The 20,312-nt window shown below is 39.6% G+C and overlaps 1 protein-coding gene across 1 annotated transcript in view; it reads left to right on the forward strand.

The window, feature by feature from the left end:
• The window catches only part of Klhl20 (kelch like family member 20), a 45,715-nt gene that overhangs the window by 5,239 nt on the left and 20,164 nt on the right, over nucleotides 1–20,312 (forward strand). The window contains exon 3 of the mRNA XM_005071335.4: nucleotides 18,310–18,883. Coding sequence (XP_005071392.1) covers nucleotides 18,310–18,883 — 574 coding nt within the window. The remainder of the gene's footprint in view (nucleotides 1–18,309; nucleotides 18,884–20,312) is intronic.

Genomic DNA, 20,312 nt, shown 5'->3' on the forward strand with positions numbered 1-20,312 from the left:
ACACACAAACCTCTCTTATTCTTTTTTATAGTTACATAGTACTCTGACATTTGTACACACCATACTTAAACAAGTTCTATAGTAAACATCATTGTAGGTGATTCTTGATCAAATGTATAAGCATAATATGTGTTCCTTCCACTTTTACATGGGTTCCCAGGACCAGACTCAGTTGTTGGACCTATGTAGCAAGAACTTTTATCCATTGAACCATCTGGCCACCCCAAGAACTCTAAAGAAGGGATTAAGGACAAGCAAAATGGGTCAGTGGATAAAAGTGCTTACCTTGTACAACATGACAACTTGAGTTTAGTCCTCAGAATCCACATAAAAAGATAGATGCTGTGACACACATCTGTAATTCCAGCACACCTACTGTGACATCGGAGGCAGACAGGAAATCCTCTGAAAGCTTAGAAGGAAGAAATGAGAAACCCTTCCTCAAGGTGGAAGGTGAAAACCCACTCTCAAAAGTTGTCCTCTGACTCCACAAATGCACTATGGTACCACACACACACACACACACACACACACACCTTTTTAAAATTTAGAAAGAAGAGTCTTAGAACTAGAGATGTAACTCGGCTCAGTGACACAGCACTTGCCTTGCATGTGTGAGACCCTTGGTTTGGGTAGGGATGCAAGGGGTGGGCATGCAAGCAAGCAGGGAGTAATTAAGGACACTGTAATGAAGGAGAAATATAGAAGGAAAAGTTTATGGTGAGGAAGACAGTAAGACTTAAGTGTCTGAGTTATATGCATGATAAGTATATCTTAAATTTAAGTATATAGTATATGAATGAAGGACAAACAAAAAAGTGTGTAAATCAAGACCGTAACCATGAAACACCATTTTATCATTTTATCCCTTTAGGAGCCAATGTACATTGACATACAGATCAGATTTGTTTGGGCTGAATTTTAGCCACATGGTAGATCGGCAAGAAAAAGGAGAAAATAATAGTTAAAAATGAACATGAAAGAGTTCTAGTAGTTTAACTGAAAGATGATTACATGGGGTAGATCTATGTTGAGGAGAATCTAATGCTCCATAGATTTCAGCTTGGAAAATTGAGTGCTGCCTTGATGGGATAAAATACATTTTTAAAAATGAGCAGGTTTCGCCTGGCGGTGGTGGCGCACGCCTTTAATCCCAGCACTCGGGAGGCAGAGGCAGGCGGATCTCTATGAGTTCGAGGCCAGGCTGGACCAACAGCCTCCAAAACAATACAGAGAAACCCTGTCTCATAAAAAAAAAATGAGCAGGTTTCATAAGCCTCCAGCAGACTCTCATATGTTTTAGGAGTTTTGTGTCTAAGGAACCAAGTAGCATTACCTGGCTTATAAATGGAGAGAAAAGAGATTTAAGCTGGGGCTTAATAAATCATAAGTCAACCAATATGCAGAAGGTTCTCCAAGCTATGGGTATGAATGAGGGAAGAGAAAGAAATGACACCCAGGACAGAATCCTAGGGGTACCAGGAGTATTTAAATGAGACTTAAATGGAAGACAAGTAAACATTCTAAAACAAGTAATGGCTTTAGCTGCAATTTCCTATTTATTCTAGCTATTCTGAAATGCATGCATAAAAATAGTAGCGGGTAGATCTGCTTGATTTGACTGTTCTCTGGTATGGCATGCATGTACTATGTATGCTGTCTTACTCACAAACACTTCTTCTCTTCTGGGACACAAGAAAATTGAATACTGTGCTTTATTTCTTAGTCATATTTTCATTTGGAGATTGCTCTGTTACCCAGCTTTCTTCTAATAAAGTGTTGGGACGAGGTGTTGAGAACTACTCTAGAGCTGTCTTCTACTTCCTGACTTATAAGGAAGGCAGTTTGCTTACATGGCTACTTGTCCTTCCTTCCCCCCCCCTTTGATTGATGAGGTGGAATTTATACTTTTATCCAGTAAATAAGTGATGAGATGTCTTAGAGTTAAAACTTCCACAACCTATTTCTAGTTTTAAAAAATGGACAGGGACTGCAGAGATGGCTCAGCAGTTACAAGTGCACACTGTTCTTATAGAGGACCCAGACTTGGTTCCCAGCACCCATATCAGGCAGCTCACAACCACCTATAACTCCAGCTCCAAGGGAATCTGACACCTGCACACCCACCCACACATACACAAGTGTGCATAGTTAAGCATAATAAAAACAAATCTTTTTTAAAACAGGCAGCCAGGCTTTTTGTCTGGAATTAGAAATGAAATCTAGTGTCTAGTGGGTGTCTTTCTGGTATGCAGAACCAGCACAATGAGATATTTATGCTCTGAGAATTTGTTTGCTCAAATCTCTATTCAGATGTGTTTTCAAGTGTATTTATAACTATAAATGAGAGTCAGCTCAAACAAATCTTATAGTACCAGCTGTTAATTTCCAAATTTTAAAAATGAAGTATTGGGGATAAAAACCTAGGAACTTACACTGCTAGGCAAGGGTATAAAAGGAGAGATGTACAAATCTAAGAAAACATTCTACTCCACAAACCTTTGGTTATAAATGCTTTAGAGTGAAAAGAGTTGTTTTCTAAAATTATAGTGGTTTTTAAAACTAGCCATTTGCAGAAGGTGGTTCCTTAATTGAGACTGCTGATAGTATAGTAATGGGTCTTGGAAATATTTGACTGTTGTTTTTCCCAAATCTAGATTAATTCAGGAATTTATATTCTCTGATCCACAGTAGTGAGTGTTGTCAAATAAAACCAGCCACAGAGATCTCTGCTACAGGTTCATGGTATATAATGTCATTTAGCTGACAGTGTCATCCAACAATAGTTCCTTAGCCATTGCTTCCTCGTTCTACACAGCAAACATCTCACTTCCTTATCCATCCCTCCCATGAGCTCTTACCTCTCCTCCTGACTACCAGCAAATGATCTGCAAATTAATCTCCAAGAGAAATGCTTCCTTCTGCTTAAGACACATTCCTTCTGTATTTTAATTCTATACCTTATTACTCTCCAGTGAGCCACTTACCTCTTCAGAGCATTTATCCCACCAGGCAAAGAAGCGGTGAGCATAAATGAGCAAGATATAAACATGACCTATTTCCAGATCACATAATTTCTCATTACTGGTACCTAAGAAAACAATATACAGAGAAAAATGCTTCCCTCCATAAAACTCTTTGGAGAAGGTGAGACTAGGGAAGGAGATTGGATTCTTAAACACATTTACAAAGATAAATAGAAGAAAAAGGAGGAACAGAATGAACTATATAGAACTAAATCAATTTCTAGACCTAAACACTTCTAGAGTTAAATACAGCTTCCCAGAATATTTAAAATTAATATCTCAGCCTAGCAGTATCCCTGTTCTTATGCCCCCTTATTTTTGAAGAGCGGCATAATACAGCCATGTGCCTGCATATTTGCTTTTTCTCCTATTAGAAGAACAGCATAATACAGTCATGTGCCTGCATGTTTGCTTTTTCTCCTGTTAGAAGAGCAGCGTAATACAGTCATGTGCCTGCATGTTTGTTTTTTCTCCTAAGAATAATAGGCAGGTACATAGAGCAGATTTCCAAAATCATTTCCGTTTTAAATACTTAAACCAATTGTCCAAGACAGTTTGTGACTGTGATCTGCATATGGAGTCAGAACCTAATTTAGAGAAAGTTTAACTTTGTAAGTCTTTATGAAGTAAGTAGTTATCCCCACATACACATGATGGACATAGAGATGAGACATGTACTGGCTACTTTTATGTCAACTTGCCACAAGCTACAGTCATCTGAGAGAAGGGAGCCTCAATTGAGAAATGCCTCCATAAGATCAGGCTTTATGCAAACCTATAGAGCATTTTCTAAATTAATGATCAATGTGGAAGGGTTCAGTTCATTGAGGGTGGGGCCACCCCTGGGCTGGTGGTCCTGGTTTCTGTAAGAAAGCAGGCTGAGCAAGCCACAGGGAGCAAACCAGTAAGCAGCATCCCTCCGTGGCCTCTGCATCAGCTCATGCATTCAGGTTCCTATCCTGTTTGATTTTCTGTGCTGGCTTCCTTTATTAATGGACTATGGTATGGAAGTGGAAGCCAAAGAAACCCTTTCCTTCCCCCCCGCCCTTGCTCTTTGGGCATGATGTTTCATCACAGCAGTAGAAATCATTATTAAGACAAGACAGGTTGGATAATCTTCCTAACCTAGTAAGTGAGGAGCCTAGGTTTGACCAGTGTTTGCCTAGTTACGAACTTGGTGTTCTTGCATGAAAGCTAGAAGAGAACATTTGGAGGATGTGCATTATTTTAACAAGGAGAAAAGTTAATTTATAAACAGCTCCTTATGGGCTCTTGATCCAAGTGGTGGGGTATAGCAGTATGCAAAAAAAAAAAACAACAGAAGCATTTGTTCTCAAAGAGCTTTTATTTTAATTGAAGGAGAGAGCCGATATATTATGTATTTATAAAGAAACATCAAACAAGGTGAACTATTCTGAGTAGTAGAAGTATGGATTATTTCATGGAGGATGGTCTGATAAATTGGTAATCTAACAAATGTATGAAAGGAATGAAGGAGTGAACTCTACAAATATGTGGGAGAAGAACTTTCAGGAAGAAAGAATAAAGAACTAAAGCAAAAGAAACCTTGACTTTGTCCTCAAGCCAGCAAGACAGTCTGTAGCTGGGGAGCAGAGAGCAAGGAGATGGGTTCAAAGATTCAGCAGGGAGAGATTCCCAAGAGCTTGTGAGCCTTAGCTAAGCTTTATTTCCCCTTCTGTGAGCATTTCCAAAGGATTTTGAGCACAGGAGTTGCTCTAAAGATGTGGTTTACTTTACCAAAGGAACTCTGGTTGTTGTTTAGTGACAGAATATAAACTGGCAAAAAAGAGAATTAAGACTATAATTCATAAGTTTGTTGTAATAGTCTGGGTCAGAAAAGGATGTGGATAGCCAAAAATTAACATGAAAGCTGGGCTAGTAAGGATGCAGGGAATCAGCTGGATCCTATTTGAAGGCAGGTTAGCTGGGTTTGAGGGAGTTTTGGATTGAGCAACTGAAAAAATTAAAATTTTCTATGTTAATCTGGGAAAGCTTAAGGGAGAGAACCAAGAAATCAGTTTTGATGATAGTGGGACATTAACATGAATCCAAAATCAGTATTACTCAGGTAGGAAATAGGAATCCTTTAGCCATTTGTGTATGGGTGATGGGCGCTATTAGAGTAGATTAATTCCTCCAAAATATTTATCCAGAATAGAGAATTAAGGGACAGTGCTTTAGAGAATGATTCCATTCAAGAATTACTTTCACTCGGGTATGGAGGTACATGCCTTCCATCTCAGTGGTAGGAGGCTAAGGCAAGAGGATCATAAGATGTAGGCCAGCCTGGGCTATGTAGCAAAACCCTGTTTCAAAAAATAAGACAGAAATAGAATTACTTTTCTAAATTTGAAAAGTAGATGGTTGATAAGTTTGTAGGGAAAAAGTCAGACTATATTAATGCAATAATCAGAACACAAAGTGTATATGTTGATATATGTGTGTGTAATGCTAAGATAGACTTGGGGGAGTGTTGTATTTTGTTGCTAAGACCTTGGTATATACCTCATGCTCCACCCTTAGCCTCTCAAGTGTTGGCATTACACCACACCTCACTTAATGTTATACTTTTAAAAGAACAAAGTAGTTATACAAAAATTAGCTCATCCACATTATACTGAAATGAAATGAAGATATATTTAGATAAGAGTTCAACAATACTATCTTATTTAATTAACTTAATAATTAACATCAGAACACTTTGGTTTCAGTATTTAATATCATTGCTAAAGGAATTTTCTAACTAGTCTTCCCTCTTTAATGGTGATTTTGTTTTTTCTTTCAGAAGCTTGACTTGTACCAACATCAATCATGTCATTTATTCTTCCATCATCTACTACATACAAGGCAGTTAGGCAATATTAGAGATATCTCAATGGTTAAGAGCACTGGCTGCTCTTCCTTGGTTCCTGGGTTTGATTCTCAGTAACCACATGGCAGCTCAGAACTTTCCTTTTCTCCAGTTGCAGGGGATCTGACTCACTGTCTTGTCTCTGCAGGTACTAGACACACATGTAGGCCAAATACCCTTGTACATAAAATAAACAAGCATGTATTTCTAAAGGCTTACTTGATTGTTTGTGTGGGTTCTGAGATTAGCCTTTAACCACTCAGCTTTAAGTATCAGCTTTTAAATTATCAAGCATAAGCAATGTTGCTTCTACCAGCTGTTAGAAATTATGAACAGTTTGTACTAGAATATTAAATCACCTGTGGATGAAAGCCAACCAAAGTTACATAATTTTGAAAAATAAGTTGCTATTGGGGAAAAAATAACTGTGTTCTATGCTTTCAATATCATGCCTTTGTCTTGTATATGCAGTTTCTTCCTAGAATGTCCTGTAAGTCTCCTCTCCTTCCAGGAGACTCTTGTAACACCCCTGTGCTTTATTAAACCATGGTTGCAGCTGCACTACAGCTTTATGGGAAGCAAAATGAGAGAGGCACTGTCTTTTTTCGGGCCAGATAATAAACTATCTCAGTATAGTTTTAGATATTTGATGTCTGAAAGAGACGTAAATGGGGCTGACCCAGTGTTCAGAATCCTTGAGTTACCTATCTCCACCTTTTAGAATTATCTATTGTGGGGAGGGTGTTTTGAGACGTCAGAGGCATCATGGAGCTAGAGTTCCTGGCAGTTGTGAGCTGCCTAGTGTGGGTACTGGGAACCATACTCTTAACTGCTGAGCCATCTCTCTGTTCCCTGTTCCCTTTGTAAGTAGCACAGTGCCTTTGGAATACCAAAGAACTGTTTAGTGCTTATAGTATCAGAAAAGAAATGCACTGGAAAAGTCCAGTGTGATGTCCCTGTCATACAACAAAGTAAATCATTTGTACTAATTAGTTTCTGTCTGTCACATCCAAACCTCTCTGGATGATATGAAACAAATACTTCAATATTTTACCTTTGTGGTGCATGGGTGCGTGTGTGCGTGCGTGTGTGTGTGTGTGTGTGTGTGTGTGTGCGTGCGTGCGTGTGCATGCATGTTCTGAGACAGTGTCTCTGTGTAACAGCCCTGGCTGTCTTAGAACTTACTATGTAAACCAGGTTGGCCACAAACTCACAGAGATCTGCCTGCCTCTGCCTCCCAAGTGCTGAGATTAAAGGTGTGTACCACCACCACCTGGCTGCAAACTATTTTTAGCCTTTTTGATAGATTATATACAAATATTACACACATTGAATGTATACATTTTTATGACTTTGGGTCTACTTTCCTTGTTGGCATGACAAAATACCTGCCAAAGCAATTTAAGGGAGTTTATTTGGCTCACATTTGAGGGTGCAGCTTATCCTGGCAGAGAAGTCCTGGAAGGAACTTGAGAAAGCTGGTGACACTGCATTCAGTCAGGAATAGAGCCAAGAACACTGCTGCTCAGCTCACTTTCTCCTTTTAATGCAGTCTGGGACCCCAGCCCATGGACTACCATTGTCCGCATTTGAGGGCATATGTCCACCTCTGTTAACCTGTTCTAGACAGTCCCTCACAGATGGGCCTGAAGGTGTGCCTCCTAGGTGATTGAAGATTTTAACAATCACATCTGTGTCACCATGACCACAGCATTGCATATACCCATCGCCTCCAAAATTACTTTGTCTGGTTTGGGTGTAACTCATGGTAGAGCATTTGCCTTATCCCCATCATCCCCCCCAAAAAAATAAATAAATAAAATAATAGTTTATTAAACAAAAATGCTTTTGTCTGGGCCACATTTTTTATTTGGATCTATTCCTTCCTTCCCCCTTTCTTTTTTGTTTGGGGTTATATTTGTTTTGTTGATTACTGTTGAATGTTTTTGGTTTGGAGTCTTTTGTTTGCTTGGTTTTGGTTATTTGTTTTTGAAATAAGGCCTGTTGTGTCACTGAGTTGGCCTCTATCTCACAGTTTGCTAACTCAGCCTTCTAAGTACTGGAATTACAGCATGAATCTTCCAACCCCAGCTTGTTTGCCCTCCTTCTGGTTATCTGTGCATTTCCACTCTAAATAATTAAGGTCTCCAGTTGCTTCTTGATACACATTTGAATTTTCTTCAGTCCTGAGTAAACAGCTTTGTATATTATGTAACTGATAGACATAGGTTGTCTTTCTCTGTGTGTTCACAATATAATGATTATGAAAATCCAAATTTCTTAATTCTAACTATTTGCCAGTTATTTAAACTATTGTTTATCTATTAGGCTTGTGCCTCCATTTTTGGTTCATAAATTATAAATTGCTTCTCATATATTAACTGAAATAATCTTTTTAAAGATAATAAAACCTTAACTATATTTTAGAAACTAAGAGATAATATTGAAATTTGGGAGCTAGCAAGATGACTTAGCGGGTCCACATTTGACATCAAGCCTGATGATCTGGGTTCTTTGCCCAGAACCCAGAGTGGAAGGAGAAAGCCAGCTTTGGAAAGGTATCCCTTGATCTCCAAACACAAATATACATTCACACACACATATGCACAGAGAGAGAGAGAGAGAGAGAGAGAGAGAGAGAGAGAGAGAGAGACAGAGAGACAGAGAGACAGAGAGAGAGAGAGAGAGAGAGAGAGAGAGAGAGAGAGAGAGAGAGAGAGAGAGAGAGACTAATAATAAGTATCTTCTTACATCATTTTCCTTACTTTTAGCTGGGAAAAGGGAGACTTAAATTCAGTTTTGTTATGCTAAATCTGAAATTCATCTTGTAGACCTCTTTCTCCAAGTTACTTGAGTCTTCCCATATTTTATTTGTGAAGGTCTTCTTGATGACTGAATCAAAAGAATCAGTATTTGGTGCAGTCCCTGGATTTTTAAATAATTAAACTAGTACAGAAATCTGCATAACTAATTATAGTAATAAAAGTAATAACCTTTATTTTTTTGCAGAATAATCCTTGTAGTACTCACATGAATCGGCTCCAGGAGAAACAGTGCTTTATCCCAAAACTGAAGGAGACCTGCTCTAAAAGGTTTTAAGAAAGTCACAGATAATCACAGTGGCTTCTTTATTTTAGATCTACATTTACCCGATTAGAGCTGGATAACAGATATGTTAAACAAGGAAGAATGTTTTTCATGTTTGGAAACTTGGAGACTATCAACATGCAAAGACTGTAGGTACATACATAGACAATACACCTCAGTTTTAGAATGCAGTGATCATCAGATTTAAGTGATTTATAGGCTCTCTCGCTCCACTTAGGTTGTGGGATTTTGGGTTTTGCTGTTGTTGTTCATTTTTCGGATCTTAAAGAAAAGTAATTTTTGTAGCCTCTAGAACATGTCCTTTTTTAAAGATTTATTTTATTTTATGTGTGGGTATTTTCCTAGAATGTATGTCTATACACTGTGTGTGTAATGTCCTCATATAGGAACTCACATGCAGAACAGTGTGTGAGCATGTCAGATGCCCTGGAACTAGAGTTACAGCTTGGACCACACATACTTAATACACAGGAAATACCCAGCTTACAGGCTTCAACAGCAGTTATTTATATACAAATACAGTCCCCAAGCTCCAGCTGTCACCCCACCTAACATGTTTACTTGAAAACCAAAACCAATAGCAACAAGTTTTAGAATAGCTTTAAAAGTGATGTCCTTTCCCTTCTCTTTATACCCACATTCTTGACCAAATCGAATGTGTATAACTATTTTCTTGCCGGTTGTTTCATTTTTTAGCTGCTTGTGAGGCACTCTGCATTTTACAACTAAATCTAATCCTATTTATAACGCTCTCATTTTAGAAAAATCCAGCCCTCCAAACAGCTGGTGTAACATTAAACTTTCAGAAGACTATGTATAAAGTAAAGAATGCCTGTGGACTTACATGTTTTTTCTATAATCATAGTAAAGCCTGGCTGGTTCAAACTGATCTGACACATGTGGTGCATAAGGTTTGTTATACTTAGTATTCCTGTGCCCAAAGTAATCTAATCTAATGTTGGTCTAGAAACTTTTAGGAGTGGTTCAGGGACACTAAGCACCTGTCCCGGCCCCCATGGGCCAGGGCAGCAGGTGTCACTATGATGAACAAATATATAATGGAGACATGGGAAAGATAGAGTCCATGGTGGAAAGATGGGAGAGAAGCATGTACTGTGGAGGGGGCGAACCTGGAGATGAGATGGCGGGGAGGAACAGGACTATAAAGGAGCCTGTGTTGCCACCTGAGGCAATGCTGATATCCTGGGGCCATGTTGCTACTGAGGGCCGTACTGATTTGAGTGGCCTGTGCTGCCACCTGAGGCCATGATGACATCAGAGTCCCAGCTACTGCCAAGAACCATGGCCTGTGTTGCCACCATGGGCCACTCGGATGTCTGTGGCCTGGGCTGCTGCCTAAGGCCATGAAGACATCTAAGGGGCCATTCTGACATGGGGGTTGGGGATAAACTGATCTGTGTCCTGTGCTGCCACCTGGGACCATGATGATATCTGAGTCTGTGGCTCTACTGCAGCCAAGGTCTGTGTTGATGACCGTGGTCCCAAATGACCGGGTAGCATGAGCAGAATTTTTTTTATTCTTCTCTCACACATTTGTCCCAACTATGTTTCTTCTTCCTCTGCTGCCCCCCCCCACCCCCATATCTCTCCACATGTCCTCTTTCCTCCAGATCTATCCCAGTCTTCCCTCAGAAAAGAGTAAACCTCCCAGGGACATCAACCAAACATGGCATAACAAGTCATGATAAGACCGGGCACTACCATCACATCGAGACTGATCAAGGCCACCCAGTAGGAGAAAATGGCTCACACAAGTAGGCAAAAGAGTCAGTGACAGCCTCTGCTCACACTGTTAAGAATACCGCATGATTCTATTCAGCCACATATGCAGAGGACCTAGGTCAGACCCATACAGGCTTACCAATCTCTGCAAGCCTCCGTGATTCCCTGCCAATTGATTCTATGGACTGTGTTCCCATGGTGTTCCTGATTCCCCTGGGTCCTCTGATACTTCTTCCCCTTCCTCTGCAGTACTCCCAGAGCTCTGCCTAATGTTTGGCTGTGGAACTCTGTGTCTGCTCCCATCAGTTGCTGGATGTAGTCTCTCCGGTCTCTTTGATGATGACTCCCAAAGACAGGACTCTTGACAGAAGCAAAGTAGAAAACTTTAGATCTCAAAGATACAGAGCCTCAGAACCACCTCAGTATATCACCCCTTGAGGACTCACTTGACAAAACCTGTAATGGTGACTGAGTAGAGGTAAATACAAGCAGAATGTTACTTCAGACATAGCAGTCTATATATTCTCTACAGAGTGAAAAACAATTCCCCCATATTTATGACTACTCATTTACAGGCGAGAATAATGAACCAAAATCAGGGAGAAGTGTGATTCCAGCTTCTAGTCATTAAATGTGTATGGTTTTCTTTGCTGTTAGTGAGAAAAATAGTGTGGCAGAATTTATTTTACTCAATGAGATCTGATTAACTTTATACTTTTGTAATCCATCACAAATATCACCATAATATAAAGTTTTTTCCAGCATGCTTTGATCAGAAAGAACAGTGCAGCTCTTTGTTCCCAGCTGTTACTGTGTGCAACTGAGTAAATGCATCACACCACATGAATGCCACTAAGGTAGAATGCTTGATACTTTAATCAAAAGGAGGGCTAACCCTCACCCCATTCATTTGTGAACAAAACCTTTGCATACAAAAAAGTGATTCAAGTAGGAGGACTGAATGGTTAGGTGGGTTTGAAAATTAGAAGTTGAATTTTTTTTTAGATTTTTTTTCTATTTTTTATTTAAATTAAAAACAATTTTGTTTTACGCGTCAATTCCAGTTCCCTCTCCCTCCACTCCTTCCCTGCTCCCCACTAACCTCTTAACCCATCCCCTTTCTGCTCCCCAGGGAGGGTGAGGCCTTCCATGGGGCATCTTCAAAGTCTGTCATATCATTTAGAGCAAGGCCTAGGCCCTCCCCCGTGTATCTAGGCTGAGAGAGTATCCCTCTGTGTGGAATGGGCTTCCAAAGTCCATTCGTATGCTAGTAATAAATACTGATCTACTACCAGAGGCCCCATAGATTACCCAGACTTCCAAACTGATATCCATGTTCAGGGGGTCTGGATCAGTCCTGTGCTGGTTTCCCAACTATCAGCCTGGGGTCAGCTGTTTCTGTGGGCTTTACCAGTCTGGTCTTGATCCCTTTGCTCATCACTCCTCCCTCTCTGCAACTGGATTCCAGAGTTCAGCTCAGTGTTTAGCTATGGGTGTGTGCTTCTGCTTCCATCAGCTACTAGATGAAGGCTCTAGGATGGCATATGAGGTAGTCACCAATCTCATTATCAGGGAAGGACATTTAAGGTAGGCTCTTCACTATTGCTTAGATTGTTAGTTGGTGTCATCCTTGTAGATCTCTGGACATTTCCTTAGTGCCAGATTTCTCTTTAACCCTGTAATGACCCTGTAATTATGGCATCTCTTGTCTTGCTCTCCTCTATTCTTCCCCTGACTCAACCTTCCTGCAATTCAAACAGTGCAAGGTTGAAAAGCTGAAATAAAAGTTGAATATTAAATCAGAACTTATCACCTAATTATAAATGACATTTGTCAGGGTTTTTCGTTGTTTTTTTTTTTTTTTAATTAGCTGAGGTTGGGAGGAGGTTACCATTGGTTCTTCAATCCTGGCTTCCCCTGCCATAAGTGGATGGGTAACTAAAAATATTTCACCTGAAATTCTGTCCAGTGTATGTCTTCATTGAAGCTAGAAACACTCTTTTTACGGCAATCAGTTTAGACTCCTTATCTTTGTGATCTCAAGTTTTCTACTTTGCTTCTGTTAACAGAATCTTTTTTATTTAAAGACATCTTTTGCCAGGCAGTGATGACACACTCCTTTAATCCCAAAGCTCAGGAGGGAGAGGCAGGAAAATCTCTGAGTTTATGGCCAGCCTTGCTCTACAGAGCAAGGACAGCTGGGGCTACACAGAAACCCTGTCTCAAAAAAATTTTCATATTTTAATCATTTTCTTTCTCCTCCCCCAATTCCTTCCATATCCTCCCCACCTCCCTATTCACCCAACTTCATGTTCATTTTCTCTGTCTCTGAAAAAATAAATGATAAAAATCAAAACAAGGAGGCTAGAGAGAGATGGCTCAGCAGTTAAGAGCATTGGCTGTTCTTCCAGATGACCTGTGTTCAATTCCCAGCACCCACATGGTAGCTCACAACTGTCTGTAACTCCAGTTGCAGGGAATCCAACAGCCTCACACAGACATGAATGCAGGCAAAACACCAATGCACATAAAATAAAAATAAATATTAAAAAATCAAAACAAAAAGCACACACACACACACACAAACCCATGGAGTCTGTTTGTGTTGACCAACTACTTCTGGGTATGGGGCCTGCCCTGGACTGTGGTTCCCCCAGTGAAACTTCATCAATGGAGAAAACTGATTTTCCCTTCCCCAGCAGGTATCAACCTCTAATAGCTTCTTGATTAGAGGTGGGCCTTTCTATCCACTTCCCCTTCTCAGGGTTCTGTCACAGTCTGTGACTTCATATGTGCATCAGTGCAGTTGTATCTGGAGATACTACTTGATCATCTACCACCTCTGGCTCTTAGAATCTTTCCACCTCCTCTTCCCATTTAAAGCCGAATGCTCCAAAGTTTCCCACTCTCTGCATTCTCTGTCTAGTTGTGGGTCTTTGTATCTACAGCAAAGAGCATCTTCTCTAATGAAGGTTGAGCTATGGGTTTAGCAGTATGTCATTAGGAATCATTTTATTGCTTTGTTCCTTGAGCAGAATAATAATAGTAGGTTTTTCCCTAGATCCAGTGATATGCTTAGTCCAAAGGGAAAATAGAGTAGGAAGATTAAATAGGGAGGAGGATGGGAGAGCAGGGTAAGATAGGGATGTGAGGAGGGACAACTAATACTAAAGGCCTTTTGAAAAGCCATATGGAAGCCTACTACTGTAGAAGCTTCCTAAAGTATATACACATATGAAAGGAATTGAAATGGAATCATTGTATAATGCAGGAGACTATGCCCCAACTAGACATCTTATGCCACCAAGTAAAACCTCTAGTGCCAGGAATGGATTACATCTTAAGTTGTTGGGTCCCATAGACTCCACCATCATCGCTCAAACATTGCAAGTTATTGTCAAGGCCATTAGTTACTCTCTGTTACCTGGTCAAGCCCTCCTATTGCTGGAGATAGGTTACTTATGTCATTCAACATGGAGAAATTGAGCTAAATGCCTAACTGGAAACTTTACCCCTACTGACTAGAGTGCATGGTGCTGGAAGGTACTTTTTTTTTGTTTTGTTTTGTTTTTACGAGACAGGGTTTCTCTGTATTGTTTTGGAGGCTGTCGGTCCAGCCCAGCCTCGAACTCACAGAGATCCGCCTGCCTCTGCCTCACGAGTGCTGGGATTAAAGGTATGCACCACTACCGCCTGGCTGGAAGGTACTTTTTATGCTACCAGAGAAGAAAAGTAATCATCACTATTATCAGTTACAAGCCCTGTGACCTACAATGACCTGACTTCAAGATATACTAGTACAATAGTAGCACAAATGTTCTGGGAGTAACCAACTACTTTTTATTGGATATCAGGCCCACTCCATGAGATGGAACCCATATCTTACACTGTTAAAATAGTCAAGGACTTGCAGAATTCTTAATTCAGAATAAATTTAAATATTAAGCATACTACTTTTAATTTTTCTGTCTGTGTATGTATGAATGTACTTATAGAACACAAGTGAAAGACAACTTGCAGGAGTTGGTTCTCTCCTTTCACCATATAGATGCCCAGGATTGAACTGAGGTCATCAGACTTGGCAGCAAACTCATTAACCTGCTGGGCCATCTTGCCAGTCTTTGTTTCTTTGTTGAGACAGGATTTCACTCTGTAATCTACCCATAACAATCCTGCCTCAACTGCTCAAGACCTCAGAGAGATCTGCCTGTCTCTGCCTCGTAGGTGCTGGGATTAAAGGCTTCACCACACTCAGTGAGAAATTTAATTTTAATATGGATAAGAATAAGCAACTTATTTAAGAGAAATGTAGATGGTTCTATTACAATAATATTTCTGACTTTAAACTGCAACTGTGTGACAAACACTAGATGGAAAGCTTTTCTGTGCATCATCTCACCTATCTTTGTGCAGGGGATACCTAGTTTAAGGTTAAAGAAACCAGAAGCCAGGTACAGTGCCTCGGGTCTGTAATCCCTGTACTTGGGAGGTTGGAACAGGAGGAAAACCATGAATTCAAGGCCAGCTTGGATCATCTTGCAAGTTCTAGGCCAGCCTGAGCTATAGAGTGAGTTCAGACCAGTCTAGGATACATAAACCAATTTTCAGTAAATCAGAACAGAACAAAATAATTAAAATAGTTGTAGCTAAAAAGTTTTATATCAAATAGCATTAGTATTCTAGTATTAGATTTGAGGATGAAAGAAAATACCCAGCAGGAAAAGTTTTATTACTTCACACTGTTCATTTCTACCTGTAAATGTGTCAGCAAATACTTCATTTATTCTTTTACCTTTGATGAACAATCTACAATAGTTTATTTACCAACTTCCTGTTCATAATACATGTTGATTTAATAACTTTGGAAATGTAAATAATCTGCTAAAGTTACACAGAGCTTTTCTTGCTGGTGAAAACCTAGCACTTAAGTAATTCTTCGTTATTAGTCACAGTTCGATTTTAAGCTCTCCTCTCATTAGAGACTGCAGAATCCTCTGACTGTATTCGACTCACAGCAGTTGCCCAGCATCGGGTGGCATACTATTCTTTATATAACTGGGCTTTTGATTTTGTGATTTTGGGTGTGTATGTGGGTGGCTATGTGCTGACTTTTTAAAAGTTCTTTAGAACCATTATAATTGACTGTATATTTTGGACACATGCCTTATTAGATTAAATAAGACTTTTTTGAGACAAGTATTTGCTATGTAGCCAAGACTGTGTTGATCGGCTTAACTCAGCCTCTTAAGTACTAGGATTACAGGCATGCATCGTCATGCCTGACTGATAAGACTTCTTAAGATGAATTACCTGTCATTTGGAGTAATCGCTCATCCCTTGAGAGTTAGAATCAAAGAAATAAGAGTATTAAATATAAGTTTAATTGGGGTGTGTGTGTGGCTGTTTTCTTCCTGACTTTTCATGTAGCATAAACTCTGTGTTACAGACTCAGTGCTAAACCGTAACTAGAAATAGTAAAGTAGCACCCAAATGAAAAGGAGAAGTAAATACCAGCTACTTTAGGAAAGTAACAAATAGCAAGATTTGACTCAAACCAAGTTTAACAATTAAAATTTAGGGCCAGGCAAGTGACACACTCCTTTAAAGGAAGTACTCAGAGGTAGAGGCAGGCGGATCTCTGAGTTAGAGGCCAACAAGGTCTATGTATAGAGACTGTCTCTCAAAAAAAGGTATTTAATTAATATTTTTTAAAAAGAATTAAAATTTGGGTTCACAAAATGGCTCAGTGCATAAAGGCATTTGCTGCCAAGATTAATGATCTGCATTTGATTTCCAGAACTCTCATGGTAAAAGAGAGAACCATCTCCCACATGTTGTTCTCTTTCCTTCACACATGTGCCATTGCATGCACACACACGCACACTCGTGCACACACACACATACACACATGCACACACACACACTGAACAAGTAAATAAGTGTAAAAATTTTAAAGAAAACAAATGTAATTAAAGTCTTTAAAAAGTTTTATAGTTCTGATTTGTCTTGTTGGGAGGGATGGGTTTTTTTTCCAGACACTAATTTTAAATGCTTTTCATTAATTTTTAAATTTGTATTTTTTATATTCAAACTTTTATTTTTTTAATATTGCCTGTTACAATTTTACAAGTTTGAGAAAACTCCTTTTTAAACATACAGAGTTAGTAAACAAACACAGAAGAGCAAATGCATTTTAAAGCATGAGAAGTAAGCTGGTGATGGTGCATACCTTTAATCCTAGCACTTAGGAGGGAGTGTCAGGCAGATATCTTTGAGTTTAACCCTAGCACTTATGAGGGAGTGCCAGGCAGATATCTTTGAGTTTAATCCTAGCACTTAGGAGGGAGTGCCAGGCAGATATCTTTGAGTTTGAAGCCAGCCTGGTCTACAGGACAGCCAAGACCACACAGAGAAAGCTTGTCTTGAAAACAAAAAGGCACATTAAAAAACTGAAAAGAATGCCAGGCAGTGGTGGCACAGGCCTTTAATTCCAGCACTCTGTGAGTTTGAGCCCAATTTGGTCTACAAAGCAAGTTCCAGGACAGCCAGAGCTGTTACACAGAGAAACCCTATCTTGAAAAACTATAAGCAACAACAAAAACCCAGAAAAGACAAGGTGCCATCTTCATTCATGTCATTGGTACAAAGTTGTTAAAGCATCCTTAATCATCCAATTTTATAGCTGCATTTCTCCACTTAGGACCAAAGAAGAAAATTTAGATAATCCAACAAAGGAACAATGTTCTCAGATAACATCCTGGTTGGGCCCCAAAATTTAGCACTTGATATGATGTTCAGTTTTTCATTGCCAGTGGTCCTTGTGTTGTTTCTCCATATGAACTGCTATAATTCATTGTAAAATTAAATCTACAGTTTCTTCAAGCAGAACATGATATTGGGAAATAAGTTCTGATATTTAAAACCATGGTTCTTATGAGTACGCAAGAGCAAAGAGGGTCAGTGAACTCAAAGTCAGGCAGAACTCTGCTTACAGATGGCTGACTAGACACAACTTGAAATTCGGGCAGCATCTCATCCACATAAGGTATTCCTCTAACTTGGACATAGAGCCAAAATTCCTAGCATTCTTAATGGAAATTTTCATCTCCATGTATCAGCCTACAAGACACCAGTAGACTTCCAGCACAGAGTCCTTCATGTCCACAGGTCCCAAAGTAGAAGGAAACTGAAAACAGCCTACAAAAATTTTAGTTCTTAATTAATATGCAAAATAACAGATTTTCTTAGGGCACTCTCATACATACTTAGTTTTGGCTGATTCTCCCCCTCCCCTGTCAGTTTTTCATAAACTTTATTAATGTAAGAAATGTGGCCAAAGACAGTCTGGTTCTTCTGGAAAAAATATCTTTTTCATAAAATTATATAATAAGAATAGTCTGACATGATATTAATAACTTGTAAAGAAATGTATGCGTTCTAGGGTTTTATAAAGAGTTCTTTCTTTAGGTAATTTCAAGTTTTCTTACTACTTACGAACTCCTTAGAGCAAGAAGAGAACTAATGCTATTTCCGTCTCTCTCCATTCTCTCATTCCTGTAGGTGTACCAACATTCGACCAGGAGAGACTGGAATGGATGTCACAAGCCGCTGCACCCTTGGAGACCCCAACAAACTGCCAGAAGGGGTTCCCCAGCCTGCTCGCATGCCCTATATCTCAGACAAGCACCCTCGGCAGACCTTGGAAGTAATCAACCTTCTGAGAAAGCACCGAGAGCTATGTGATGTGGTGCTAGTTGTGGGCGCTAAGAAGATATATGCCCATCGAGTCATCTTGTCAGCCTGCAGTCCCTACTTCCGAGCAATGTTTACAGGAGAATTGGCAGAAAGCCGCCAGACAGAAGTAGTCATCCGAGACATTGATGAGAGGGCGATGGAACTACTGATTGACTTCGCATATACCTCCCAGATAACTGTGGAAGAAGGCAATGTTCAGACTCTCTTGCCTGCTGCTTGCCTCCTCCAGCTGGCAGAAATACAGGAAGCCTGCTGTGAATTCTTAAAGAGACAATTAGATCCTTCAAACTGCCTGGGCATTCGGGCTTTTGCTGACACACATTCTTGCCGTGAATTACTAAGGATTGCAGACAAGTTCACTCAACATAACTTTCAAGAGGTGAGTTGTGAGCAAGGGAGATAGCTCGCTGGGTAAAGTGCTTGTCATGCAAACACAGAGACCTGAGTTGAGCTCCTGACAACCAATATAGGAGCCTGGCTTGTTTGTAGGCATCTGTAACCTCCTTTGGAGGCACAAAAACAGAAAGATCCTGGGGCCTGCTGACCAGCCAATCTACCTGAACAGCTCCAGGTTCAATGACAAATCCCATCTGTCTCAAAATAAAATAAATCAATAAATAAGGTGAAGAAAGATAGAGGAAAAGACCCAACATTGACCTTTGGCTTCTACATGGACACACACACACACACACACACACACACACAAGTTGTACTAAGTGATTTGAATGTATTTACAATCTGTTTGTTAAAAGAACAATACATCTTTCAGGCAACAGAATATCTAGTCAAAGTCGTACTGAGGAAAGCTTGAGCAAAAGACAACTCAAAGCCTACCCTCACAATGACACACTTCCAACAAGGCTACACCTCCTAATAATGCCATTCTCTTTGAGGGCCATTTTCTTTCAAACCACCACAGGGAGCCAATGAGATAGTTCAGTTGGTAAACCTGAGTTCTGTCCCCAGAACCTATGTGGAAGAAAAGACTGTTGTCCTCTGACCTCCACACTTGTGTCACGTCACGGCACGCACACACACACATACACAATTATAATAATAATTAGATGCTTTTTTAACTTAAGAGAACTAACAACTGCCTTGTATTCTGGCTCTAGCTTACAATATCAAATAGGTTGCTATAAATTCTAAGCCTGTTAGTGATTTTTTATTTTTCCAAGACAGGGTTTCCCTGTATAGCTTTAAAGCCATCCTGGAACTAGCTCTTGTAGACCAGAATGGTCTCGAACTCACAGAGATCCACCTGCCTCTGTCTCCCAAGTGCTGGGATTAAAGGCATGCACTACTGCTGCCCAGCCTGTTAGTGATTTTTAAAGGCCAATTTTACATTCTGCCAGCAAAAGTTGTTTCTCCCTAATCATCTTAATAAGGGGTTGATTAATAAGCCAAAACATGGTTTATTTATGCATGAGAGGACCTGTGTATCAGAGAAGTGATTTCCTATAGCATTTCCCTCCCAATTAGATGGTTTATTCAACATAATAAGTTATACACCGTACTTGGTAAATTAATAATTTTTTAAATGACAAATTTAGATGGTACCAAAAGAATTTTCATTAAACTCACTATTTTCCACTTGTTCAATGTGACTATAATATGAAACAATCCCTTTGTGACCTTGAAGAAGCATTTCTAAGGTACTAGACTAGAATGGTTAAAAGTTAAAATCTATCAATTTTATCACATACAGAATTTTTTTGTGATCCTAAAACAAAAGCCAAATACAAATTGAGGGAAATATTTGTAATCTGTATTCACTATCAAAAGGCTAATCTACTTTACTTAGTGCA

The sequence above is a fragment of the Mesocricetus auratus genome, unplaced genomic scaffold, assembly GCF_017639785.1.
Source record: "Mesocricetus auratus isolate SY011 unplaced genomic scaffold, BCM_Maur_2.0 Super-Scaffold_100676, whole genome shotgun sequence".
Classification (NCBI taxonomy): Eukaryota; Metazoa; Chordata; class Mammalia; order Rodentia; family Cricetidae; genus Mesocricetus; species Mesocricetus auratus.